Here is a 27,288-nt window from a genome sequence, read left to right on the forward strand (position 1 = left end):
GCCCGTTGACCCTACTTCAGTCCTCATGCATTGGCTCCCTCCCGTGAACCCTTCCCCCACCAGCCAGAGATTGCTGGGGCCAGGGCCAGGGGAGTCATCACCTTTGATTGCAAGGTACTTCCTTATGGTCCTTGAGTCAGTGCCCACCCACCACTGGCCAGCACCCCTGACCCCCAGTCGCCCTCACATGGCTGCTTATGGGAACTACAGGCTCCATGGGGTTTGGACAGGTGGTTAAATGTTTCAACTAATGCTCCATCCACCATCTTCCCTGCAGACTTGCAGGCTGGGAAGGCTAGACTCCCACAGCCTGAGGGCTGCCCTTCCAAACTCTACCGGCTGATGCAACGCTGCTGGGCCCTCAGTCCCAAGGACCGGCCCTCCTTCAGTGAGATCGCTAACACCTTGGGAGACAACCCCGCAGACAACAAGCCGTGAGGAAGGAGCCCAGGCAGGCTGTGCCTCAGGATGGTGTGGGCAAGGGAGGACTTCTTGAGGGGTACCCACAGCATGATGGGCAAGATCCCTCTCCTCCTTGGCCCCAGGGACCCTGGGACCACAGGCACTATTAAGGTCTGGGCAGGGCCTGGGCTTTCCTCTTCTTCCTCATCCTCAGCCCTTTGGGGAGGCTGATTCAGACCCAGACTGAGTCACTAGAGCCTTGAGCTGGGCAGCATTCTCTGCCACCACTTCCCCCATCAGGGACAGTATGGGTACCTCAGGTAACCCCAGTTTCTGGCCTGGGTCTCCTCCCATTGACCAGGTCCAGTTCTACCACTCACCTGCCAACCTGGCCCAGGGAGGGCTCGGCTGGAGAAGAGCTGGGTCTGAGGGGAGCTCCTTAATATACTCAAGTTCCTGTAGAGTTCTGGTCTACCAGGCCCACCTTGGGTCTGCACCAGGACTACAGAGAATGCGCCAGTGAGTCCTCACCCCATGGACTTGTGCACACTGACCCAGCCCCATGTCTCCTCCCCACCTTCTCTCCTTTCCTCATCCTAAGTGCCTGGCAGATGAAGGAGTTTTCAGGAGCTTTTGACACTATATAATCCGCCCTTTTTGTATGCACCATGGGCGGCTTTTGTATGTACTTGCAGCGTGGGGTGGGGGGCATGGGAGGGAGGGGTGGACCCTGGAAGAGGTGGGGAGGGTGGGCCACCCCTGCCTCACACCTGTATTGTTGTTGTTGTTCGTTTGTTTTTTGTTTTTGTTTTTGTTTTTGTTTTTTTAACACTCGCTGCTCTCAATAAAGAAGCCTTTTTTACAACCTGCTTCTAATGCTCATTCCCTGCCCTAGCCCGTGGATGGCCTCCCTTTATCCCTCATTTACCAGAAGCATCCGTGTCCCATCATGAAGTCTGGTGGGGTTTGGACAGGAATAACGAGTAGACTCTGGTCTTTCTCTGTAGTTCATGGAACAATTGAGAATATGGGCTCGAAGGATGCAAGACACCACTTGTCTGTGTGACCCCGTGTTGCTCTTTGAATGCCAGCTACTTATTCTTTGCTGGTGGGCTTAATCCTCATGCTCAGGTGGGGAGGGTAGAAGGAGGAAAGAGGGGGTATGTTAAAGATTGGAGAAAGCATTAATGATGGATCAGGTCTCTGAATCCCTTTAGGGCCCTAGGAGGGAGAGAGTATGGGTAGAACGGAGCAGAGAGGTGGTGCTTGATGCCTCATTGATGCCATTGTTGCGGGCACTCAACTGGTTTGATTCTTGCCCGTTTGTTAGTTAGAGCTGCTGTTATCAGTCATCAGCTGCCTTATTCCAGTAACTTCAGCCTGATGCCCCATCCAAAAGAAAGTAGTCCATAACTCATTCTTTTTGTTTTTAAGATTTTATTTATTTGACAAGGAGAGAGAACATGAGTGGGGGGAGGGGCAGAGGGATAGAGAGAAGCAGGCTCCCCACTGAGCAGGGAGCCCAACAGAGAGCTTGATCCCAGGATCCCAGGACCTGATCTGAGCCGAAGGCAGATACTTAACCCACTGAGCCACCCAGGCACCACCCATAACTCATTCTTAACTCTGAAATTGCTTGGGTTCCTTCTGTTCCTCACTGTAGTTCTCAGGAATGGAAATGGCAGCTAATATTTATTGGAGACCTGCTTTATACCGATGACTTTGTTTTTTTTTTTTTTTTTTTTCTTTTTTTTTTCCTTTTTTTTTCCGATGACTTTGATAAGCACTCAACATGCATTATCTCATTTAATCTCTGCAACTACTCTGTAGCCAGATATTATTGTGCCCATGTCTCAGATTAGGAAACTGAAGGTTGGACAATGATCCCTGGGTGGCTCAGCGGTTTAGCGCCTGCCTTCAGCCCAGGGCGTGATCTTGGAGTCCTGGGATCGAGTCCCACATTGGGCTCCCTTCATGGAGCCTGCTTCTCCCTCTGCCTGTGTCTCTGCCTCTCTCTCTGTCTCTCATGAATAAATAAATAAAATCTTTAAAAAAAAAAGGAAACTGAAGGTTTAAGTGGTCTGGTAGTTTCGCCAAGGTTGCACAGCTAGTAAGTAAGCCACTCACTTGTTGCTATACAGTGTGTTCTATTCCTCAGATGTATTGGAGGAAAAAAACCCCAAGAACAGTTTTTCTAGAACATTGTTTTTCAAAGTATGTGTTGCAGCCAGCATTTAAAAATGAATGAAAAATAAAAATAAAAATAAAAATAAAAACGAATGAAACAAGGGCACCTGGGTGGCTCTGTTGGTTAAGCATCAGCTTTTGGCTCAGGTCATGATCCCAGGATCCTGAGATCGAGCCCTGTGTCAGGCTCTCTACTCAGCGGGGCGTCTGCTTCTCTCTCTTCCACTGTGCTTGCTTTCTCTCTTTGTCAAGTAAATAAGTAAAATCTTTAAAAACATAAAAAATAAAGAATGAAACAATAGAAATTATCAGAGTACATTGTATACCTTAAGGGTAAAAATTCTTTTACAAAATTTTGTTTGTAAGATTTGATACATGTTTGTGTGTCCTGGCTTATGTCAGCAGTTGGGTTGGTGATGCTGTATAATAAGCCCCAAATCTCAGCTGTTTACAACAATTTATTTTTGTCACTCATGGATCTGCAGATTGGTGAGGTTCAGCTGATCTTGCCTGGACCTGGCTGAGTTAAGCTGGGCTTGGCTCCAGGCTGTAGGTCTGGTTTGGGTCTACTCTGCTGGCTCCAGAGCATTCTCTCCTGCAGTGACAGTGGCATAAGGGGTCAAGCCAGTCACACACACACACACACACACATATATATATATAATCATGAGTCTGTTAATGTTTTATCGGCCAAACAAATCACACGTTGCAACCCAACATCAACACCAGTAGGAGGTACTGTAAAGTCATGTGACAAAAGATACCAGATGTTGGGGCACATGGGTGGTTCAGTTGAGCGTCTGCCTTCAGCTCAGGTCTTGATCCTGGGGTCCTAGAATGGAGCCTCGCATGCGAGGAGCCTATTTCTCCCTCTCCCTCTGCCTGCCGCTCCCACTGTTTGTGCTTTCTCTCTCTCTCTGTCAAATAAATTTAAAAAATCTTTTTTAAAAAAAGATATTGGATGTCTATTCCACCCACAGAGTGTGAAGAGTTGGGGACAGCAATCTAATTCACCATAAGTTGTGATGTAAAATGATTTCTTAACTGTGGGTTGTGCTTGGAAGTATTAGGAAGGTGCTACTCTAGAAGATCAATGGCTAATCCTCCTCTTGTTCCTGGTCTTTCTTAACCAATGGGCCATGGCTACACTGCTGGTCACATGTGCCTTTTCAGACTCTCCTCTTTTGATGTTGGTGATGGTAAGCCATCTCCGCCTTCTCTGACCAGCTTTCTCCAGCTCTGGCTGAGGCTTCCTTCTGCCTGCCTGCCCCAGAGCTAGCTGTTCTGGATTCTGTTCTTGGCTTTGCTCTCTCCGTGTGCTCACCCTCTGGAATCTCATCTCACCTTGTGTGGCTTTAATCAATCCTTCAGTGTGGATAGTTCCCAGAGCATTAGCTTCAATTCTAGCTTCTGCCTCAAGCTGCAGACCACACTTCCCATTTCCTCCAGGGCATTTCTCACTGCCTGCTTCCTTGGGCCCTAACTGAAAACTCCCTCAAAATCCTGCTTCTCCAGCCAAATTCTCTTTTTCCATCAATGGTACCGATTTTGGGGTGATAGTCACCCTTACTCCATCCATCATAAGCCCTCCTCCCTGTGTATCCTCTCCCCTATGCAGCCCATCACCAAGATCCATTTATTCTACCTCTATCCTGTTTCTATCTGCTTAATTTTCTTTTTTTTTTTCTGCTTAATTTTCTTAAAAGACTTTGTTTATTCATGTCAGACACAAAGAGAGAGAGGCAGAGACATAGGCAGAGGGAGAAGCAGGCTCCCTGGGGGAGCCTGATGCAGGCAGGACTTGATCCCAAGACCCTGGGATCATGACCTAAGCCAAAGGCAGACACTTACCACTGAATGACCCAGGTGCCCTCTTTGCTTAATTTTAAGAGAAAAAAGTTACAATGATCATGGAAGAAGTCAAATGGTATACACTTGTATAAAGCAAAAAACACACTCCTCTCTCTCCAACTCTACTCTCCAGTGGCAAGCACTACTAGCCTCTGGAGTGTGGCTTTCCAGACTTTTCCTGGGCACACTGACTCAAGACCTCTTTTCCTTTCTATTCTCTCTAATGCTCCCATCACAATTGAGATCTTTTTTTCTACTCCATGAAGCATCCTTGTGTCAAGGTTAATTCCAAACGCAAACACTTTTAGAGAGGTAGTTTTTGGTTTTCTCTTTCTTTTTTTTTTTTTTTTTTTTTTTTTTTTTTTTAATAATTTATTATTTTTTTTTAAAGTTTATTTATGATAGTCACACAGAGAGAGAGAGAGAGGCGGAGACATAGGCAGAGGGAGAAGCAGGCTCCATGCACCAGGAGCCCGATGTGGGATTCGATCCCGGGTCTCCAGGATCGTGCCCTGAGCCAAAGGCAGGCGCTAAACCGCTGCGCCACCCAGGGATCCCTGGTTTTCTCTTTCTTTCTTGCTCTCTCTCTCCTTTTTTTTTTTTTTTTTTTTTTTTTGTGTGTGTGTGTGTGTGTAATAGCAATTTTTAAAAGCAATTCTTAATTTTGTTCTGGTATTACTTGGGTGATAAAAATCAGGAGAAAGGGATGCCTGGGTGGCTCAGTGGTTGAGCGCCTGCCTTCAGCTCAGGGCATGATCCTGGAGTCCCAGGATTGAGTCCCACATCGGGCTTCCTGCATGGAGCCTGCTTTTCCCTCTGCCTATGTCTCTGCTTCTCCCTCTCCCTCTCCCTCTCTGTGTCTCTCATGAATAAATAAATAAAATCTTTAAAAAAAAAATCAGGAGAAAGAGAGGTCAAGGTGGGAATGGTATGGTATCTGGGGCATCCGGCTATGATTCTGATGCTCCTCTGGAGGTCCTTCATGGTCTGGGGTGGACATGAGCTCCCATCTTTCATAGGGGCCACTTTGATATAGGCCTTATCAGAGAAGCACCAAACTCACATTCCAGAGAGGCCAGGCAGGGCACTTATCTGAGCTCAGTGAGCCATGTGGAGACTATAGAACCTGAGAGCAGAAGCCTCTGCTATGGCCACCACTCAGTTCAGCTCCACACTACAGTGCTTTTGTGGGTGCAAGATCTGGAGTTGCTAAAAACTGGAATTTTTTTTTTTTAAACTGGAATTTGTTGAGAGAATCCAGATTTTTATGTAAATCTCCTGATTTCAAAAACACTACATGGTTCAAACAAAACACATCTGTGAGCCCCAGTTTTTTTCTTTTTTAAAAGATTTTATTTGAGAGAAAGCGAGAGCAAACAAATAGGGAGAGGAACAGAGGGAGAAGCAGACTCTCTGCTGAGCAGGGACCCCTATGAGGGACCCCATCCCAGGATCCTGGGATCAGATGCTTAACTGACTGAGCCACCCAGGTGCCCTGTGAGCCAGTTTTCAATCTTGGCTTTATTTATATCAACAATATTGGCTTTGGAACATGCAGTAATTCAGTCTGGTGTAGGGCACTAAGGCTGGTGTGCAATGGTCCAGGGATTGGGTGAAATGGAAGCGGTCAGTCTATGTGACAAAGGGTAACTGAGAGCTGTGCTCATTCCACACACCATACCCAGTGCATGCAGCAGTCAGTAGCTGTCCTTTGGGGTGCACTGCTAAGGGTTGTCAACCCTGCACATGTCTAAACTAGTGGTCTCAAAAAAGTCTTTCAAAGGCAGGCAGGAATCAGCCCAGGGCTGTGGTTATGACTACTACTCAAGATAAATCACAGTCCCAAGCACCATTTGGAACCCATGTATGTATTTGACCTGTTCTTCCTCTTAAGCTAACACATTCCATATGTTAAACTACCTGTTATGTAGAGTAAATTAGGAAAAGGAAAAAAAAAATCTTTGGAACTGTTGGGAAATGGGGAAGAGTAGGGCTCTTAACTCCCGTAGTTAGAGGTTGATGAGCATATATATACACACGTTAGTTCTCACAAATCACTTGAACATACCTTGTTTCACTGTTTATCAAATTCATTGGACTTTGGCTCACAGTAGGAAATGCAATCGACATTTTTATCTGGTACACACCCACGCTGAACTATATGAAATCGGCAATATGCTACCCTCTTGATCTATAAAATGGCCATTGTATGTAATTCAACCTAAAAATAATGCAAACAAAAGTTTTATGCAAAAATATTTGCCCTTGTATTTTGTAATCTCAATAATTTATTTTTTTTAATTTTTTATTTATTATTTATGATAGAGAGAGAGAGAGAGAGAGAGAGGCAGAGACATAGGCAGAGGGAGAAGCAGGCTCCATGCACCAGGAGTCCGATGTGGGATTCGATCCTGGGTTTCCAGGATCGCGCCCTGGGCCAAAGGCAGGCGCTAAACCGCTGCGCCACCCAGGGATCCCTCAATAATTTATTATTTTATTATTATTTTTAAAGATTTTATTTATTTATTCTTGAGAGAGACAGGCAGAGACAGGCAGAGGGAGAAGCAGGCCCCATGCTTGGAGCCTGACGTGGGACTCAATCCTGGGTCTCCAGGATCCCGCCCTGGGCTGAAGGTGGCGCCAAACTGCTGAGCCACTCGGGCTGCCCCGATTTTATTTTTAAAAGATTTTACTTATTTATTCATGAGAGACACACAGAGAGAGGCAGAGACAAGGCAGAGGGAGAAGCAGGCTCCATGCATGGAGCCTGACGTGGGACTCCATCCCAGGACTCCAGGATCACGCCCTGAACTGAAGGCAGGCGCTAAACCGCTGAGCCACCCAGGGATACCCACACTAATTTATTATTTTAAATGCTCACTGCAGTACACTAAGTTCATTTCATTACCACCACCACCAAAGGGTCATGACCAACTGCTTAATCTTCACAAAAAAACTTTGAAGGCAGGAATCATCATTCTCTCATCTCCTTAAAGACAGCCCAATGTTTATCCCAGGAGTTATTAACCCTAATAGTTTCTATTAACTATTCACTGACCATTTTATGCTTTAGTCTCCATCTCATTTAATTTGCATTAAGATCCCAACGTGGGGTGGGTACCAACGATGAGGAATATGATGGAATTTGGTACTTGTTTCCAGGCACAGGGCTAGAGAAGAGGCTGATCTCAGATTTGAATTTCTGTAACAGCAAAGCCCAAGCTATGTTCAAGGCTTTGGAGCTGGGACGTCGACCCACACCCTGAACCTGGGCTTTGTCCCGCTCCTCTTCCGACTAAACTACCTCCTTCCCCACCCCCAATGGGCTATCCATAGAAGGGTGTGTGTGTGTGTGTGTGTGTGTGTGTGCGCGCGCGCGCGCTGGCTGGCTGGCTGACTGGCTTGCTTACTTGCTGTAACTTTCTGCCTGGCTCTACATTTTCCCAGGCTTTTGCACAGGCGGTGGGGTGGGTTTTATCCTTGGGACCACCTCCTCCCCCAGTCCAGCCCGCAGCTGGAAGTCTTCACTGATCTTCATCTCGTCTCCCTGCCCCCTTCGGGGACCGGGAGGCCGACTGTCTCCTTCGGTCTTTTCCAGATGTCCGTCTGCCAAAGATCCCTCCAGTATAGAGGATGATGAATGAGGACCGGGGAGCCAGCCTGGTGGGAAAGTGTCGTCGCCTTGAAAAGAGAGGGAAAGGGAAAGGAAGTCGGGGGGAGGGGAAGCGACGAGTCTGGACTCCGGGGACCCAAGCCTCCTTTGCTTAGCCAGTAAATTTGTCTCCCTCAGGAAGGCGTGGGGAAGTGCTCCAATCCCTGTACTCCCTTGGAATTGGGGCTGTATTATATCATTTACTGCAACCCGCACAGTCCTCTCAGGTTTTACCCCGGTGTTTGCTTCCAGCCCTTCCAGTGCGGCGTTCCCTGGGCTGCTAGCGTCCCGCTGCAGGACTGCGCCTGGGTCCACTCCCAGGCTTCCTCTCCTCCGGTCCCTCCCAATTCTACCATTCTCTGGTCGGGGGGCGGAGTCGGTAACTCCTCTCCTGTTCCTTTAAGAGGCTTCGGCTCCTCCCCTTTCGGAGTCGCCGTCTGACGCGGAATGACAGCAGCGAGTTCGGTATGTCTATGCAAATAAGCGCTCCCTGTGGGCCAATGGGGAGCGGAGGTGCCGGAACCGCGGACCAATGCGGCGGGGGCGCAGGGGCTCACCATATAAGGAGCGGCCTCGCCATAAAAGGAAACATTGTATCTCTTTATATGGGGGGAAGGGTCGGGGGATCCCTCCGCCGCCAGCGCGTGGTCCCGGCCCCCTCCACCCGCCGTCTCGGCCGCGGCCAGCAGCCCCTGCCCCCCGGGGGACGCTGACGGCCGCCGGGCGCGCCGCCCTAGCAGACGGACAGGGGGCGCTCCGCGCGGCCTGGGGCAACCCGGGCCACAGGGGCAAGAAAGTGAGGGCCCAGGTCGGCCCGGGCGTGCAGGGGCCCCGGGTTCGCAGCAGCGGCGGCAGCGATAGCGGCTCTAGCAGCAGCGGGAGTGCCGGGTTGAGCCGGGAAGCCGATGGCGGCGGCGGCGGCGGCTCCGATTCCTCGCTGACTGCCCGTCCGCCCTCCTGCATTGAGCGCCATGTTACCGAGCCAAGCTGGGGCCGCGGCGGCGCTGGGCCGGGGCTCGGCCCTGGGGGGCAGCCTGAACCGGACCCCGACGGGGCGGCCGGGAGGTGGCGGCGGCGGCGGCGGGACTCGCGGGGCTAACGGGGGCCGGGTTCCCGGGAACGGCGCGGGGCTCGGGCCGGGCCGCCTCGAGCGGGAGGCTGCAGCAGCAGCGACAACCACCCCGGCGCCCACCGCGGGGGCCCTCTACAGCGGCAGCGAGGGCGACTCGGAGTCGGGCGAGGAGGAGGAGCTGGGCGCGGAGCGGCGCGGCCTGAAGCGGAGCCTGAGCGAGATGGAGCTCGTCGGTGGGCCCGAGGCGGCGGCGGCGGCCACCGGAGGCTATGGGCCGGTGAGTGGCGCGGTGAGCGGGGCCAAGCCGGGTAAGAAGACTCGGGGCCGCGTGAAGATCAAGATGGAGTTCATCGACAACAAACTGCGGCGCTACACGACCTTCAGCAAGAGGAAGACGGGCATCATGAAGAAGGTACAGGGCCCGGAGGCTGCCCGGCCACGGGGGACCGGGAGGGTGGGGACACGCCGGGGGAGCCCGGGAGGAAGGCAGAGCCGAGGCGGAGGTGAGAGGCGGCGAGTCCGCAGGAGGTGTGTGGGAGGGGATGGCTGTTACCCCGGGAGGGCGAAAGGGGAGGGGCCGCCGGGGAAATGTGGGGAGAGGGGAGATGCCCGGAACGTCCAGAGAAGAGGGAAAGGCGCCGAGGTGGGAGTGACGGGCGCTAGAGAGGAAGAGGGCCCTTGCGGAGTGAAGGGGTGGAGAGTGGTGATGGGTGGTGGGTGGTGATGAGACGCGGGGGTCCCTAGACCCAGTGCTTTCTGGTGTTCGGGGGTGGGTGCCGGAAAAGCAGGGAGCCTACGGGAAGGTATGGAGGTGAAGAGGCTGGAGCTCTATAACAACAATGAGCCAGCTTGTGTAGGAGGAAGGTGGGCACCACAAGTATTGCTGGCTGGAAGGAGAGGCAGGGCTGATGACCAAATGGGGCTCAGGAGCCCCAGGTAAGGGAGCAGGGTGCAGGAGAACTGATGCTGCTCTGACCAGCAGGCACTGAGTCCCACGATGGCCATGTGTCTTCCTTCACATCCACTGGAAACCGGTGCACTCTGCAGGACAGCCTTCAGGACCATCTGCCTTTGGGACAAGTGGGATTTCCAGCCTTAGGGAGTGTCTGTGCATGGAGTTTTGGGGAAGGCAGGGAGGTTTGCAGAGGTACCTGGGAATTCTTCCTCTTCTAGCCAGCTATCTAGTGAAAAGGGGAGAGAGGAAAGGGAGGGGGAGGGATGGAAGCAGATGAACTGGGAAACAAGAAGCTAGAACCCTGGGGACATTGGCTGGTGTTTATTTTTGTCCCATATAGAAACCAGAGCTGCTTCCAAGGTGGGTTGTGGAACTTTTCTGGGAGTAAGGATGCCATCTGTGGGGCCACCTTTGTAGGTCCCTTCCCTGGGTTCATGGCAGGGTAGTAGCTGCTAACCTAGCTCCCATCTCCCATCACTCCAGACACTGTTGCATCAGGACAAGGAAAGAAAAAAGCTGGTAGCACAGTATGATAGGGCATGAGGACAAAATGGCAACAGGTTAGGACCTGTGCAGTTTCTGGGAAGAAACATGAGGACAGTTTAGCACTAATGTGACCCCTTATCCCTAATGTCTTACGGGACTTCCAGTGATATAGCAACTTCATTCTGTCTGGTTCCTATGACAGTGAAGAGTGGGTGGGTGGGAGCCCTCTCTGTGAGACTCCTGGCACCAAGCTGTATTCAGGAGCAGCTACCTGGGCCCTTCCGTTTCCTCTGAGATTATACATTCTGTCACTAGGGGTCTGTGTTTGCTTGGGGTATCTGCAGGTCAGTGGCTGCTTCTCAAAGGAGTAGCATGGGGTAGTTTCTCTGCTCTCCAACTCTCTTTCAGATATCTTGATAGATACCTCCCCCTGCCCCAGTCACTGGAGAGGAAGGTCTCTGGGTGGGGAGCAGAGGCTTGAGATCACTATGTATTTCCTCTCTTCCCTACTTCCCAAGGAAGGTAGAAAAAGTTTGGCTGATCTACCCATCTCCTTCCCCCTACTCCCCAGGCCTATGAGCTGTCCACGCTGACAGGGACACAGGTGCTGTTGCTGGTGGCCAGTGAAACAGGCCATGTGTATACCTTTGCCACCCGCAAACTGCAGCCCATGATCACCAGTGAGACTGGCAAGGCACTGATTCAGACCTGCCTCAACTCGCCAGACTCTCCACCCCGCTCAGACCCCACCACAGACCAGAGAATGAGTGCCACGGGCTTTGAAGAGACAGACCTCACCTACCAGGTGTCGGAGTCCGACAGCAGTGGGGAGACCAAGGTGTGTTTGGGTCGCCTATCTGAGGGGAAGGAAGGGGAGGGGCTTCACCGGCAGAGAGGGGAGGGGGTACCTCTCTCCCTCACTCAGGTTAGGTGCCCACTAATGTGGAACGGAGCCGGGTTAGTGCCCCTCATCCTAGGGGACAGGTGTCCATCCTCGCCATCCTGACAGGAGGCCGGCCCCCTAGATAAGCGGGCGGCCTCCGTGCCCTTATAAGGCCGGCTCCGGCTCCAGGCCGGCCTCCCGCCTGCAGCCCGCCCGCCTGGCAGGGCCCTTGCATTCCTCCCGCCAGCTGTCTCCCTGCTGGGGGCGGGGGCGTAGCTTAGCCCTGCCCTCGCAGCAGGCTGGGTTGCCAGGGAGTAGGAAGGAAGCACTCGTGGGCCCCAGGGTCCTGGGAACCCAGCACTGTCGGGAGGCGGGCTGGTTGACTGGGCTGGAGACTACCTAACTAGCCAGCCGCCTACCTCTTCAGGATGTCCGGGCCTGGGCACGTTTAGGGAGTGTATTCGCGGCTGCTAGGGATGCCGGCCCTAGTTACGCCTTCCCCTTCCTTTTCCCGGTAAGGAGAGGGGGCGGGGCTTCCTCCGTTGCTTCTCTAGGGAGCTCCACCTTCCGGGTGCCCCTTCACTAACTGGCCAATCGGAAGAAGCGGCACTGTTTGCCTTAGCAACGCCTTCACCAATCAGGGCCTTCGAACTCGGCTGCCTAGCAAACATCCCGCGCTGACCCACCCCCAGGATTTGAACCCCCTCAGTTCTCTGGGCTTGGTTCTCAGCTCGTGGCTTCCTCCTTCCCCTTCTAAGAACAAAGGCTCACCGAGGGAAGAGTCAGTGCTCCAGGTTTTCCCCCTCTTTCCGGCATATCATCTGTAGTTGCAAACTCTTTAAGCAGTAGGGCTCGTTTATTCTCAGGGAATTTTGCTGGAGGAATTAATTCCTTTGGTAGTTTAAATCTTAAGAATTTGACATGAGTGCTTAATTGCCAAACACCCAAGATCTCTCTGAAACCCTAAGTTCCCTGAAAAACTCTCGTCCGTCCGTATCTCAGAAACCTAGCAAGTCAGAGCTAGAAGGATGTTTTTAAAGAGGACATAGTAGCCTAGTCCCCTTCATTTCCCCCCCAGGAAAACTGAGGCTCAGAAAGAGGAAGTGATTTCCCCAGGATCACATAGATGGTCAGTACCAGAGCTGGGAATAGACCCCTGTGTCCTGATTCCGCAGCCAATGTGATTTTCATAGTCCATTGGGACACAGAATTCAGGAAATTATGATGATGACATCATCATCATCATAAGAGCAGCAAATACATATTACTTTTTTTTAGGTGTCAGGCACTTTATTTATATTCACCTATTTATCTTAAAAACACCTATGCGGTAAGTCTTCTTTTATGGACAGAAAATTGAAGCTCTGCAGCTCAGTAACTTGCCCGGGGTCAGACAGCAGGTAAATGGCAGAGCTGGGGTTTGAACCCAAGCACACTGGTTCCAGTCTGGGCTGTCAGTCACACAAAGCTGCAGGGGCAGAGTCTGGTAGAGGCTCACTGCTGTGTCTTTACTCTGGGTGTAGGACACACTGAAACAGGCGTTCACGGTCACCAACCTGCCGGGTACCACCTCCACCATCCAAACAGCACCCAGCACCTCTACCACCATGCAAGTCAGCAGCGGCCCCTCCTTCCCCATCACGAACTACCTGGCACCAGTGTCTGCTAGCGTCAGCCCCAGCGCTGTCAGCAGTGCCAACGGGACTGTGCTGAAGAGTACAGGCAGTGGCCCTGTCTCCTCTGGGGGCCTCATGCAGCTGCCTACCAGCTTTACCCTCATGCCTGGTGAGTCACAAGGGGCAGAATGAGCATGCCAAGAGTGGGTTTAGGGCTGGCACAAGGGGAACCTCTTTCCTTGCTCAGAAGGAGGGTGGACAGGGGCCAGCCAGAACCTGAGAGAAGCCACTTGGGTCCCACTGGGAGGCATGCCCTTCCCCACTGGGACCCCTACTGTCCTTGTCAATAAGTTTCAACCATACCCTCTGGCCTTGTCTAGCCAGCCTAGCCCTGTGTCCCCCTGCCACAGGGACAGTAGACATTCTACCACTTCCCTACCTTGATTGGAGGACAGGTCATGTTCTTGATGGTTCGGTGCCGGCTCCTATATCAACCAAGGAGGCAGAGGCAAGGCCTAGGGGTGGAAGGAGGTGGGAGGGGCCAGTGCAGAGTGCAGAAACCCAAGAAGACAAGATTCAGGACATGAAAAGCCTCTTTAGCCCCCAGGAAACTATGGGAGTTAGGGAGCAGCATGCCAGACCTTGGGCCTGGGGTGTTTGTGGGTGCCAATGGTGGCCGGGTGGGACAGCATGAGTAAGTCTCTGTGTCTTATAGGAGGGGCAGTGGCCCAGCAGGTCCCAGTGCAGGCCATTCAGGTGCACCAGGCCCCACAGCAAGCGTCTCCCTCTCGCGACAGCAGCACAGACCTCACGCAGACCTCCTCCAGCGGGACAGGTATAGCTTGAAGCTCTCTTCTCCCTGCCCTTCGTCCTTCATGAGGCCTAGGAGCAGGTGCCCAGCAATACCCCTCCCATAACTAAGGTCAGAGAATTTCTTAATGTGGAGATGGAGGCTTTTGGCTTAACCTTTATCTTAATCCTTATGGGAAAGTCAAGTGAGGATGGCTGGGTTTGGGATCCTGCCCTGCAGTAGGGCTTTGGATTTCAGGAAGAAATTAGGGACCATCGGAGCCACCCTTCTTCTCATTCAGATAAAAAGCTGGAGGCCCAGAAAGGAGAAGTTACTTCCCAAGGACACATGTTTGCTTAATTATCAGGAAAGATTTATAGAGCATTTGTCTCCTTGTGGGAGGGTATTCTAGGTTTTGAGTAGCTATAATTCTGCTCAGTGTCTCTAGTCATTTCAGAAATGATGAAACACTTTCAAAATTAAATTATTTTTAAGTTCTTGTTATTGACAACCTTGTTACACAAGATATGGTCTATGGACAGAGAAGTAGCATCACCTGGGAGCTTGATAGAAACGTAGACTCATAAGCTTTATCCCCAAACCTACTGAATCAGAATCTGCATTTTAATAAGATCCCAGGTGATCTTATGCATATTAACCTTTGATGTTGAAAAGATGAATTTGTTAGCCACACGTTTAGGAAGAGGGAGAAAAAAGAAAAAAGGAAGAGAGAGGAGCGGTGAGAAATAAAAAATGGGATAATGGAACCTCCTCAAAGGGGAGTATCTGAGTTTCCTTGGAGTGGGTCAGTCATTGCAATTCTTGTTTCTCCCAGGACCTTATGGTCTTGGAACGAAGAATTGGAGAGATAGACAGTTGAATAGTACAGTGTGATAGGATACAATTAAAGGTTGGTGCTCAAACAGAAGGTTGGTATTTAAACAAAAATAAGGCTTTTCTTAGCCGATGACAGGGATCAGAGGAACAAGTCTTATCAAGCTTCTGACCTGGGCAATGGCAGGAGGACTCCGGAGCCCTGGAGCTCCTGGAGGTGGGATGGGGGAGATCAGTAGGGACCGGTGTCAACCTCCCTAATGTGTGTCTGTGTTTGCCAGTGACATTGCCTGCCACCATCATGACGTCATCTGTGCCCACAACTGTGGGTGGCCACATGATGTACCCTAGTCCCCATGCGGTGATGTATGCACCCACCTCGGGCTTGGCTGACGGCAGCCTCACCGTGCTCAATGCCTTCCCCCAGGCGCCGTCCACCATGCAGGTGTCCCACAGCCAGGTCCAGGAGCAAGGTGAGTGGTGGGCTGGGGCTAAGGGGGACCATGTCCTCCTCCCTCACATACCCACATATCCAAATGGCCCCCCACATACACACATAGATATATACACTCATATACCCATACCCAAACAAGGATGCCCACACATAAAACTACACACACACACACACACACGGATGCTTGCACACACATTCCCACACCCATTGCTGTCCACTAGGATACTCATGCATTCCATTCCAACTAGTATCTGGAAGTTTCTCTTGAGCAAGCAGTTTGAGTATCTCCTGTGGTTTCCCAATGCAGGTGGTGTTCCCCAGGTGTTCCTGACAGCACCATCTGGGACAGTGCAGATCCCTGTTTCTGCAGTTCAGCTTCACCAGGTAGGTGTGGGGGCACCCTTCACCTCACCTCAGCCAACCCAGCCATTTCCTTCTCTTGACTTTGGGGATTTCATTTACCCATTGGTCTAAGCCAAGATTCCCTAAGCCAGGAGGCCCATCTGTTTTCCCAGTCAGGCTCGTGGTGGACAGGCAGGCCAGCAGGGGGAAGCTTGAGCTGGCTGGTCAGTTCCTGCCCTCCTTTTCCTTACACACCCCCTTCCCTCCAGATGGCTGTGATAGGGCAGCAGGCTGGGAGCAGCAGCAACCTCACCGAGTTACAGGTGGTGAACCTGGACGCCGCCCACAGCACCAAGAGTGACTGATCCGCCCTGCCACCCTGGACAGATGGCCCAAGGGATGGCACCACTTATTTATTGTTGCCTTTTCACGTTTTCTTTACACACACGTTGACGGGCCGCAGGAGGGAGGCAGGGAGGAGGAGTGGGCAGCCACAGGACTGAGCCCTCTCACTCCAGCCAAAGAAATGGGCCAGCCTGCCCTCCACCCCATCCTCCCTCCCCCTCCCCTCCTTCTGGCTCCACCTCCCATTTTCTGTTGATGGTGGGGCTGTCCTCCCTCCTCAGACTCCCCTAGCCAGCTTGGCTCCATGTTTGCCATGAGTATTAGCTTATCCAATGGGACCGTGCCCCACCTTCCCACACACAGGCCTCTGTGGGACTAGGCACCGTGTTCCCCCGAGGAAGCAGTGGGGGTCCTCTCCCAGCCTCCTTGCTGACCTGCTGTCAGCACCGTGTCTGTCACAGGCTGGGTGACAAGAGCCCTATCCGTGCCCCTCAGGGAGCCACCTGGGGAGATGGGGCTTCTTCCCTCACAGGATGCCCTATTGTCCCTGTAGCTCCTGAGAGCTGGGCCTGTGCACAGAGCAGGTTCCTGGGGCCACCTGCCCTGCCCTGCCGGTCCCCTTGGGACTCCAGGAACTCCTGGGTCGGAGGGAACTGCCAGTGTTCCCTCTCACCCTGTCTTCCCCCTCTCCCCCCAGCTGCTTTACTTAAAAGTTGATTTTGAACTTTTTATTTGAGGAGACGAAGTGAAAACAAATCTATAAATATATATTTTTAAAATATTTAAACTTTTTTTTATGGCGTGTTTCTCGTCCCCCTCCCTGCCCAAGCTCCCCTTCCCTGGGGAGCCCTGGGGCTCCCCGGAACTGACTGGGCCTCTGGGGACGGAACCACCCCATGAGCTCGGGGCCCCGCCAGTGTGTAGGGGAGATTCTGGGACTGCCCGGTCCTGGGTTGTTGCCAGGAGAAAACCGGGGGAGGGGCCCTCAGGCCATGCCCCAACGGGGTGGGCAGGGTGACCTGCAGCCCTGGGTCTCTTTTTGCCCTCTAGGGCTGTCGCAAGGGAGAGGGAAGAGGGAGACCAAATGTGGGGGTGGGGGTGGGAGGGTGTCAGGTAGAGGCAACTGACTTCATTTGTGCCACACGCATGGGCATTGCAGCCTTGTGCTCCCCCAGGCCTGCAGCCGCCTGGGGCCCAAGTTGCAGTGAGCAGGGTGGGGTCTGGGAGGGGTTGAGAGGCAGGAATGGGGGTCAGAAGAAACGGGAGCAGCTCTTGGGCTGAATATAAAGATAGGGGAGCCAGAAATGGGCAGCTCTCCCAGGGAGTGAGCAGCTACTGTAACTTTTTTAAATTAAGACAAAAAGCCTTGAAGAAAATGACTTTATTTTTCTAAGTGTAACCTCAGTATTTATGTAATTTGTACAGGGGCCGTGCCCTACCCCACTCTGCCCCCTTTGGGGTAGACCTTGAGGATGGGCCAGCATAGGGGGAGGGTCTTTTACCCCGTGTCAGAGCCTACCTTCACCCCCTTTATCCAGAAAGGGAGCTTTTTCAGAACAGGGCAGCAGTTGGGGTAGAGTTTTATTAACCCCTGTGACTGCCTTCAGGAGGAACAATCCTGCTTCTGTGATTAGGTGAAGGGGTGGGGGAAGTTTGTGCGCACAGCCTAGTTATCAAGGGGATGATTTGCCGATGTGTCTGAGAACCCCCATAACCTCTAACCCCCATTGCTGTCTTGCCCCGATTTGGGGTGCCGAGATGGAAGTCACCGTTCTGGGCTTTCTCCTGGAGATAGCTGGGGGTTATGGGTGGCTTACAAGGCTGGGGCATGGCAAATCAGGGGCCAGAGAGTGGGGAGCTTGGGACTCAGGTCTGTAACTGCCCAGCCCCCTTTCTCTGCTCTTGTTTCACTCCACCATCACTCACTCACTCTCCACTCCCCCACCCAGGGGAGGAGACTGATGAATTCCTCCTCTCTTTCCCACAAAAGACAGACCCAGTGAGTGAATCAGGCAAAGTGCTTATAATGTGTGTTGTGTGAGCGTGGCCTTGGGAGAACATGTGTGCGTCAGGGATGAGGTGGCATTTATATGTGCAGCAACCCTTGGTATTTCCCTTTCTTGGTGGCTCTGGAGTGTGTGTGTGCGTGTGTGTGTGTGCGCGCGTGCGTGTGCCTGAGTGTGTGTGTGTGAATGGAGTATGTCAGTGGTTTCTACTTCCCCTGGGATGCTGACCCAGGAATAGTGGACATGGTCACAGTCCTATGTACAGAGCTTTCTTTTGTATTAAAAAAAAATACTCTTTCAATAAATGTATCATTTTTGTGCACAGACTGTGGAGTCTTTGCCTCCGTTTTTCCGCATAGAGAGGGAGGGAGGGAGGGAGGGAAGTATGAACGCGAACCAACCTCCAGCCGCTGCTCTGAGAAGCAAACCTGGCCGCCTGATGAGAACAATGGCAAGGCCAAGGGGCACTCTGGGCTGTGGAACTCTGCAACTTAATTGAAGGAACATTTCTGGGAGCTGGGGCCTTTGTCTTTGCGCAGGACTTTGTTAGCTTTCTAGGCCAACACAGAGAGGAGCAATTTTAATCAATAGGAAAAGTGATTCCACCAATCCAAAGCACGGCTGTAGGGTTTGGGAAACTCATGGCCACGTGACCCGGTGAGAACTCAGGACAGCTTCGGGGTTGGAAGTGTAGGTTTCAGGGGGACCGGGCAGGCCGACCCAGGAAACGCGAGCGGGCCTTCCAGGTGATGGAGGGAAAGGGCTGCGTACTTCTGCGGCAAGGAGCGACGTGACCGTGAGCGCGGGCTCCGCCTGCCGCGCGCCCCGCGCGCAGCGCCGCGGCCACTGCGCATGCTCCACCCGCGCGCCCTTCCGCCTCGCTCGGCTGTGGGCCGCGGGGGCCCCCGTAGGAGCCGGGCCGCGCCCGCCCGTGCCGTGTGACCCGGAAGGGAGCTGCTGAGGAGGCGGGGCCAGGACGGCGGGACCGGCCGCTGGCTCCCAGCGAGGGAGCCGGGCAGTGGGAGGTGAGAGGAGAGTCCTGCGGCTACCCGCTCCCTGCCGCGTCCCCTACCCGCTCCCTGACCCGCTCTCCGTGGGGCTGACGACGGGAGCCACGGCTTGCCCTCCGAGATTCGCCCGGTCCTGTCAGCCTCCTCGGACCGCGCCCCCCCATCTTCACCCCGCCCCCCAAAGCCGTTCCGCTGCCCTGGTGGCCTCCTCCCGCACCCCTCCTCCGCCAGACCCCTGATGGTCGGCAAGCTTGGGCCTGACCTTGCTACCTCCGTCCACCTGCTGTCTCATCCCCGGGTCCCGACCTCACCTCCACACCTCAATTTACTGCTCTGGTTCTAGGCCCTTAGTAGTTCCCCCCTCCCCCCAACCCCATTTCGGCCTGTTCGTTGTTTTACTTCACCCTGCTCATCCGTTGCCCATCGCCGCATCCCTGATTACCTTCCAGTCTCTCCCCTTCCCATACTACCCGGACCCCGGTCCCCGTCGAGGTCCACATCCCATGTTTCCTGTCTTCTTCAAGCCTTTCGTCTGTCATCTCTCATCTGCCCCCATTCCTATTCTCACCACTCCCCGTTGTCCCTATACTGCTTCATATCCTACGTACCTTTTCCTGATCATCAGCATAGCCGTCTTCCTGCTCATTTATCATCTCCTGGCTCAATAACTCAGTTTATCTGAGGACTGCTCCTCCCTTCTCCAGCTAAGAATAACATTAGATTGTGTTTACTGAGCTCTCACTATGTACTGGTGGCTGTTCTAGGCGGTTTACATACATGGTCTTATTCAATTTTTACAACTTCATGAGGTGATTTTGAATACTATCACCATGTTGCAGAGGAGGGAGCTTAGGTTCAGGGATGAAGTAACTTGTACGAAAATACCCACAGAGTAAGTGAAAGAGCCAGAATTCAGGGTCACACCTGAGTCTTATCTGTGCTATATTTCTTCTCTCACATTTTCACCATCTCCTGATCTCGTTTCCTACCCTTCAGTTCCATGATTACCACCTCCATATGTATCCCTCTGACTTAGACCCTCACTGTGCATACAACTTACATGCCAGGCGGTACTTGGTCACTTTTCCTAGAATCTCACCTGGCCCCCTCAGCGCCTCTCCTGCTCACCCTGCTCACAATACCCTGATACGCTTTCCCCATCCAGCCATCCGGATGTGGAGGCCCACCGCCCAACCTCCTTTCGTCTCTATTCTATCTGTCATGGCCCACTCCTTTATATTCACATTCCAGCTTTACACTGTCATTTTTACGCCCTGTCCTGCCTTCCCTCCACCCTGACTTTCCCCATTTGTTCTGGCCCCACTGTCTCCCATGCTGCCGTCCAGCCTGCTCATCCCTGTTATCCTTCTAAGTCTTGATCTGTATCCCTCAGTTGTCTTGCTCTTCTGCCCAGACTGTCCTGCTTAGCTGTCACCTCTTTTGAGACCTTTTTGTTCTTACCCTCTTCCGTCACCTCTTCCATTTCTTAAAGCCCTTCGTTTCATCCGCTTGCCATTTCCGCTGCATTCTCCTTCCTTACAAATCCCAAAGTATGTTCATGTTATATATTCTGTCCCATTCTTGGCTTTTTCTATTTGGTCCGTAAATTCCACTGTGCAGCCTACCAGTCACCCTGCACCGGATCTGTGTCTCAAGGTTCCATCCCCTCCATGTAGTCTTTTTCTTAGCCCTCATTGCCTTTACCTTTCTCCTTGTGTGTCCCAGGTCAGGATGGTTGGGGAACGGCGTGCCGGGGACCTCATGGTGCCCTTGGGGCCCCGGCTGCAGGCATATCCTGAAGAGCTTATTCGACAGCGGCCTGGGCATGATGGGCATCCTGAATACCTGATCCGATGGAGTGTTCTGAAGTGTGGGGAAGTGGGGAGAGTGGGTGTGGGAGAGGGCAAGACAGAGCACATCCTCATGTGGCTGTCAGCCCCCGAAGTCTATGCCAACTGCCCCATGCTGTTAGGTGAGCGGGCACTATCTAAGGGACCTCAGCACGAACCAGCTGGGGGTTCAGGAAGCTTCCCCCGAGATCCAGGAGGTCTGGATGACACAGCAATGGGAGAGATGGAGGCTGATGTGCGGGCGCTGGTGCGCAGGGCTGCCAGGCAGCTGGCAGAAGGTGGGACCTCCAGCCTCACAGCTGCTGTACTCCACACCATCCATGTGCTCAGCGCCTATGCCAGCATCGGGCCCCTCACTGGGGTCTTCAGGGAGACAGGAGCTCTGGACCTGCTCATGCACATGTTATGCAACCCTGAGCCTCAGATCCGTCGGAGTGCCGGCAAGATGCTACAGGCTCTGGCAGCCCACGATGCTGGTAAGAGACAGCCAGGGGAAGAAGGAAAACACTGGAGAGAAGGGGGCCATAAAGAGTAAGGACAAAAAGAGCAGGGATTTCCCAGCTTGGAAAGAACACCTAGTATTTGGTGGATACCAATTCAGTGCAAGAAAAAAAAAGAATATAGAATAATAAACTGTTACAGGTATGTGAATAGAATGAAATAATAGCACTCAGTTTATCTGTCCATTCTCAGTACAGTGGCAGAGAAGAGACTAGGATAGGTTTGTATTTTTAAATGGTGGGTTGAGATTTATTCGTTGATTATGAAATCAGTTTGGTGGGTTACAACCAACATTTTTTTAAATGTAAAATAACTAGCAGGTAACACTTGGTAGGGTAAGTTTTGTAGCATTCAACATATGTTTCAGTTGTATGTGTGTATGTTTGTATCTGGTTACCATGTAAAATGTATACCTTCTTGTGAGTCTCAGTCACAAAGAAGTTTGAAAGCCTCTAGGGTAGGGGATAGATGGTCTAGAATAGGCAGGGTAAAGTATTGAGATTGAGGAGAAGATACAGATTGGGTGTGGATTACAGGGAGTCGGGCTCACGTCCTTCTGTCACTGAGCCAGCAAGATGGCATCGAGCAGCACATGGATTTTGACAGCCGCTATACTTTGCTGGAGCTGTTTGCAGAGACCACATCCTCTGAGGAACACTGCATGGCCTTTGAGGGCATTCATCTGCCGCAGGTACTCTGGCAGCTGTGGGGGAAATGCCATATACAAGGCCAAGGACATCACTACTGAAAATGTGGTTCAGGATTGTGCATTAACACCAGAGCTACTTGGGGAGCTTGTTAAAATGAAGATTCATGCCTGCTGCCCCACTTAGAATTTCTGAGATTAGAACCCAGGAATCTTTCTTTTAAGACACTCCTTGGGATCCCTGGGTGGCGCAGCGGTTTGGCGCGCCTGCCTTTGGCCCGGGGCGTGATCCTGGAGACCCGGGATTGAATCCCACATTGGGCTCCCGGTGCATGGAGCCTGCTTCTCCCTCTGCCTATGTCTCTGCCTCTCTCTCTCTCTCTCTGTGACTATCATAAATAAATAAATTAAAAAAAAAAAGACACTCCTTGTGTGTTATATAAGTCACAGTTTGAGACCTACTCAAAGTGTGGGGATAGGCGTTTATGTTTTTCTGTAGAGGATGATATTATGGGGAAAGGAGAGAGGATGAAACTAGCAGAAGATAAACCTACACCACAGACTATGTCTTACAGATCCCAGGAAAGCTGCTCTTTTCCCTGGTGAAACGCTACCTATGTGTCACTTCCCTGCTGGATCAGCTGAATAACAGTCCAGAGCCAGGGGCTGGAGACCGAGGCTCCCTGTCCCCGAGGGAGTTTAGCTGGGAGAAAAGCCGGGGGCAGCGAGAGCTGGAGTTCAGTATGGCTGTGGGCAACCTCATCTCAGAGCTGGTGCGGAGCATGGGCTGGGCCCGGAACCTCGGCGAACAAGGCACGTCGCCACCACGGCCAACCCGGTCCATCTTTCAGCCCTGCATTTCAGGCCCTAGCCTTTTGCTCCCCACTATGGTTGCCACCCCCAGAAGGCAAGAGCGGGCCTTCCGCCAACGCTCTGAATTCTCCAGTCGCTGTGGCTATGGTGAGTACGTGCGAGAGACGCTGCAGGCTGGGATGCGAGTGCGCATGCTGGATGACTACGAGGAGGTCAGCGCTGGGGATGAGGGCGAGTTCCGTCAGAGCAACAACGGCGTGCCCCCCGTGCAGGTGAGCCAGGGCACGTGTGAGATGCTGTCGGGGCTCTAGCTGGGGGAGCATAACTGGGGCTTCCATGCCAGGGGCTCTGGTAGGCCACCCATGGAAAAAAAGACCCGTGGGGATTGGAATGGTGAAAGGGGGTCAGCAGTTGAGAAGGGCTTGGGAAAATTGGGAAGGCTGAGAAAATTGGATGGGCTGTGAGGCCAAGCAGAGACTCACGTCCAGGAAGCAGAGCTGATACATGGAGACACTCTGCACCCCCACCCATTTAGTTGGCTAGGAGGAAGTGTCAGAGCAGAGACCATCAGGGTTAGGAGGAGATGAGTGGCAAGGCCAACCCCATAGGGAAAGGTAGCCTTTTGCTATACAGAGGCTTTCCCCAACTTAGCCGGGTGTGCATCTGAGGGCTATGGGGCCCAGCTCCAGGCCCAGCCTTGTCCTCTCAAGCCACACCACCCAGGGCTCAGAACCCTATTCTCATTTTCTTCCTCCCTCCACACTAGGTCTTCTGGCAGTCAACGGGCCGCACCTACTGGGTACACTGGCACATGCTGGAGATCCTGGGCCCAGAGGAAGCTGCTGAGGATGCGGCTTCAGTGGCTGTGGAGAAGGGGGCAGGGGCTCCCCTGCTGGACACAGGTGAGCCTTGAAGGGCACATGGACACAGCATGTCTCTGAACAGAGGAGTAGGCCTGGGGCAAAGCCACTCCTGATCAAGAGCTGCCCTAGAGATTCAGAAATGCACTCTGTTCCTGTGAAATGATAACACCGCTGTTCCTGTGTCCTCAGCCCTTCCCTCCTGGGACTGGAAACCTGTGGATGGGCTCTACTCTTTGCCGTACCTCCAGCCCGAACCTCAGAAGAATGAGCAGTTGGGATACCTGACCCAGGCTGAGTGGTGGGAGTTGCTCTTTTTCATCAAGAAGCTGGACATATGTGAGCAGCAGCCAATTTTCCAGAATCTTCGAGAGAACCTAGATGAGGTATCATAGGCCTGAGATATTTGGGTTTATAGTGGGTTTGGAGGCAGGATTCTCTAAAGGAGTTCAAGATAAGGAGGTGCTTAGGGGGAGGCTGGAGCTAGAAGTTAGAGAGTATGAGGGGGCCTGCTCGGAAAGGAGATAAATGCTGTGAGGTCTGGTATGTAGAAGTTTGCAAGGCATGGCAGGAGGCAGCAACCCTCCCTATTTTTGTCCCCAGGACCTTCAAGTCTACTTGTCCCTGAAATGCATACCCTTTTCTGTTGACAGACCCTGGGTGACAAGGCCCTGGGTGATCTCTCCGTGCCCATAGAGATGGCTGAGGGTCTGCTGCAGGTGCTCAGCAGTCGGTTTGAGGGTAGCACCCTCAGTGACCTGCTCAACTCCCAAATCTACACCAAGTATGGGCTGCTGCCTGATGAACTAAGCATCTCATCTTCTTCACGAAGTCACTCCTGTACTCCAGATCCAGAGGAGCAGTCCAAATCAGAGGCCAACTTCTCAGAAGAAGAGACTGAGTCTCCCAAAGCAAAAGCTGAGCCCCTGAAGGCAGATGCAGAACCTGCCAAGGGAAAAATTGAGCCCCCCATGGCACAGAGTGATTCACAGCTATTTAACCAGCTTCTGGTGACTGAGGGAATGGCTCTCCCCCCTGAGATGAAGGAGGCGGCCAGTGGTGAGTCACGTGCTGGGAGGAGAGGGCAAAGAAGTTGGAACAAGTCCTGGCCAGTCCCCACAGAAGTAGTTAGGGTAGAGCAGAGCTGTGGACTAAGGTTGCTGTTGCATGGGAAAATACTCTGGAAGCATGCATCCATCTTCCTTCCTTTGACCTTGGGTGTATCCAACCAATCACTGCTCCCTTCAGTATCCCAGGAAAAGGAGGGTCTGTTTTCCAGAATATCTTCATCTTCAGTGTTTGGCTATTAGATCCCTCACACAGAATTAGAAAAGCTCGGAATGCAAACTTCAGTAATGAATAATGTATTAAAATATCAGTTGGATAACTGGGCTTGACCTTTAAAGACTTCCGAGTTGGAGGAGCCTCAATTTTTCCTAAGCCATTACCTTTCCCTCACCAATTTCAGAAATGGCTAGAGGCTTGCGGGGCCCTGGTCCACGCAGCTCCCTGGATCAGCATGTGGCAGCAGTTGTGGCCACCGTGCAGATATCCAGCTTGGACACAAATGTGCAGCTTTTGGGGCTCTATGCCCTCTCTCAGGCTGTGGAAGAAGTCACTGAACGGGACCACCCTCTGGTCCGTCCTGACAGATCCCTGAGGTTAGTTAGCATGGTGGGAAGGGAAAGGGGTTTGGGCTTAAGCTGCCATTGGGGGAGGATGGTGGGAAGGAGGGAAGGAACTATAGCAGGAAGTTGAAAGGCTGGGGGTGAAAGAAAGGTCAACCTGAGGAGCAACCAAGCAGGATAATGGACTATTCTAATATACTCGGAGGACTTACTCTGTGCCAGGCTCTGTGCTTCAGGTTCTACACACATTCTTCTCTCTGTCTTCCTTCCTGAGGAAGAGTTGATGCTATGCTTATGCCATTGTTTGGGTGAGGAAACTGAACTTTAGAAAATTTAACTCATGGAGTTTGACAGCAGAGCCAGGATTCAAACCGAGCTCCTTTTGGCTCTACAGCTTGAGTTCTGACCCTGCTCCATGAGTTCTTTTATTTTCTTTTTCCTTCCTTCATTTGTTCCTTCCTTCCCTTCCTTCCTTCCTTTTTAAAGTTTTATTTATTTAAATATCTCTACACCGAACGTGGGGCTTGAACTCACGACCCCGAGATCAAGAGTCACATGCTCTTCCAACTGAGCCAGCTGGTACCTCTGAATTATTTTACTTTTTCTCCCTTCCTATTTTCTATTTTCAAAGATTTTTAAAACTGCTTCTTAATTTTACAAATAATACACAAATGCACTCCATTTTAAAAGATCTGAAGAATGTAAAAGAACATAGTACAGAATCCCTTTTTTTGCCTGTTGCCAGTCTGCTGTGGATTTTTCAGACCTTCCGTAGATGTACATTTGTTAGTGTGTTTGGAAATGGAATATCTTCTGAGTTTGTGTTTACATCTGTGTAATCACGCTACATGTTTCTACAATTTTCCCCCCACACTCAGTATGTCTGAGAGGGCTCTCCACGCCCATCCACATAGAGCTGCCTCATTACTTTCACCACTGCGTAGGACTCTGCAATAGGATTATCTCCAAGTTCAAGTACAGTGTTCTATTGGATCTGTTTTCCTCACGTCTGCCAACACTGGATATTACCATTTTTTAAAAAAATCTATCAGATTGGCAGAATTTTAAATGATTGATATCTTTGTTTTAATTTCTTTTCTAGTGAAGCATATTTGCATGCATTTGTTGTGTTTCTTCTTGTACAAATAATCTGTTCTTATCCTTTGCCCATTTTCCTACTGGGTCTTTGTTTTTTTTCTTACTGATTTGTAGGCAATCTGGATATTAATCTGTTGCTAGTGTTTCATATATTTTGCTTTTTTTTTTTCAAAATCGTATTAACTTTTCTGAACATAAAATAATATATGCGTCCTGTAAAAAAAGTTAGAAAATTATGAAGATAAAAATTATCTGAAAAACCTTTGGAGAAAGAGTCACTGTTCACATTTTGGTAAACTTTCTTACTTATATTTCTATATCCATTCATATATATGGCTCATGTGGTATTAACTTGTTTATAATAAATCCTGGCTACAGAAGGGGATTTATATTTGAGGCACATTTGATTCATGTTGTTGTCATCATAAAGCTCATGAGAAAAGACAGACAGAATTTTCCCAGGCTACCTCCTCAATATGTATCTCTCACTATGGAGAAAGATAATTTCACTGTTTTCCTTCTTGTGATGTTCAGGGTGATCTAGGGGACTCTGGAGCACTTCTTTCTTCTCTTCAGATCAGCAGTTCATAGGACTCTTTCCCTTCCTCACAATTGCTTATCTCTTAACTTTATGGACAGTGTCTTTCACTCTGCTAAAGTTTTAGAATTTTAAATTAGAATATTTTAAAACTTTTTTAAAAAAAGATTTTATTTATTTATTTACTCATGAGAGACACAGAGAGAGAGGCAGAGACACAGGCAGAGGGAGAAGCAGGCTCCATGCAGGGAGCCCAATGTGGGACTCGATCCCAGGACTCCAGGGTCACACCCTGGGCCAAAGGCAGGAGCTAAACCACTGAGCCACCCAGGCGTCCCTATTTTAAAACTTTTAATGGCTTCTAGGTTTTGGGTGGCTCTGTCCTTTTCCAAGATTATAAAAAAATTTCCCTGTATTTTGTAAATATTTTAAAATCTGTTTGCAGTTTCCTTATGCTGATGGGCCTGAG

General features: G+C 51.4%; 3 protein-coding genes and 1 long non-coding RNA gene across 15 annotated transcripts in view; 3 read left to right on the forward strand and 1 right to left on the reverse strand.

Moving 5' to 3' along the window:
• Window positions 1-1,267, forward strand: part of PTK7 (protein tyrosine kinase 7 (inactive)) — a 64,126-nt gene extending 62,859 nt beyond the window's left edge. The window contains exon 20 of the mRNA XM_025418843.3: window positions 278-1,267. Within this exon, the coding sequence (XP_025274628.1) occupies window positions 278-438 (161 nt within the window). The 3' untranslated portion in view covers window positions 439-1,267. The remainder of the gene's footprint in view (window positions 1-277) is intronic.
• Window positions 1,268-3,032: 1,765 nt separating this feature from the next.
• On the reverse strand, window positions 3,033-12,086 carry LOC125752293 (uncharacterized). Of its 5 annotated transcripts, none has more exons than XR_007401447.1 (6): window positions 11,908-12,086; window positions 10,141-10,233; window positions 8,327-9,542; window positions 7,499-8,121; window positions 6,509-6,661; window positions 3,033-3,184 (listed from the first exon to the last, which is right to left on the reverse strand). It is a non-coding gene; the product is annotated as an uncharacterized LOC125752293 (long non-coding RNA). The 5 variants fall into 5 exon arrangements; XR_007401446.1 differs by having other exon boundaries at window positions 7,499-7,642; window positions 7,851-9,542; XR_007401448.1 differs by having other exon boundaries at window positions 7,851-9,542.
• On the forward strand, window positions 9,064-18,201 carry SRF (serum response factor). Of its 2 annotated transcripts, XM_025418844.3 has the most exons (7): window positions 9,064-9,576; window positions 11,177-11,443; window positions 13,012-13,273; window positions 13,820-13,939; window positions 15,010-15,201; window positions 15,490-15,566; window positions 15,794-18,201. In XM_025418844.3, exons 1-7 carry the CDS (start codon window positions 9,064-9,066, stop codon window positions 15,887-15,889), a joined length of 1,527 nt encoding a protein of 508 aa, XP_025274629.1. In that variant the 3' UTR covers window positions 15,890-18,201. The 2 variants fall into 2 exon arrangements, with proteins under 2 accessions (XP_025274629.1, XP_048948532.1); XM_049092575.1 differs by lacking the exon at window positions 11,177-11,443.
• A 544-nt stretch (window positions 18,202-18,745) lies between these two features.
• CUL9 (cullin 9) overlaps window positions 18,746-27,288 on the forward strand; it is a 40,161-nt gene continuing 31,618 nt past the window's right edge. For all 7 annotated transcript variants that reach the window (XR_004804055.2, XM_035697486.2, XM_035697487.2 and 4 more), the window contains exons 1-8: window positions 18,746-18,900; window positions 20,611-21,211; window positions 21,773-21,927; window positions 22,458-22,967; window positions 23,462-23,597; window positions 23,748-23,941; window positions 24,209-24,614; window positions 25,024-25,216. Coding sequence is in view for 6 of the 7 variants with exons in the window: in XM_035697486.2 (XP_035553379.2) it covers window positions 20,617-21,211; window positions 21,773-21,927; window positions 22,458-22,967; window positions 23,462-23,597; window positions 23,748-23,941; window positions 24,209-24,614; window positions 25,024-25,216 (2,189 nt within the window). In the remaining variant the exon portion in view is untranslated. The remainder of the gene's footprint in view (window positions 18,901-20,610; window positions 21,212-21,772; window positions 21,928-22,457; window positions 22,968-23,461; window positions 23,598-23,747; window positions 23,942-24,208; window positions 24,615-25,023; window positions 25,217-27,288) is intronic.

Source organism: Canis lupus, chromosome 12, assembly GCF_003254725.2.
Source record: "Canis lupus dingo isolate Sandy chromosome 12, ASM325472v2, whole genome shotgun sequence".
Lineage (NCBI taxonomy): Eukaryota > Metazoa > Chordata > Mammalia > Carnivora > Canidae > Canis > Canis lupus.

What these genes read in the sequence shown, in the direction of transcription:
- SRF (XM_025418844.3), top strand. Translation starts at nt 9,064, where the DNA reads ATGTTACCGAGCCAAGCTGGGGCCGCGGCGGCGCTGGGCCGGGGCTCG. An exon ending in AGACGGGCATCATGAAGAAG is followed by an intron (nt 9,577 to 11,176) that starts GTACAGGGCCCG and finishes CCTACTCCCCAG; the next exon opens with GCCTATGAGCTGTCCACGCT. An exon ending in CAGCTTTACCCTCATGCCTG is followed by an intron (nt 13,274 to 13,819) that starts GTGAGTCACAAG and finishes TGTGTCTTATAG; the next exon opens with GAGGGGCAGTGGCCCAGCAG.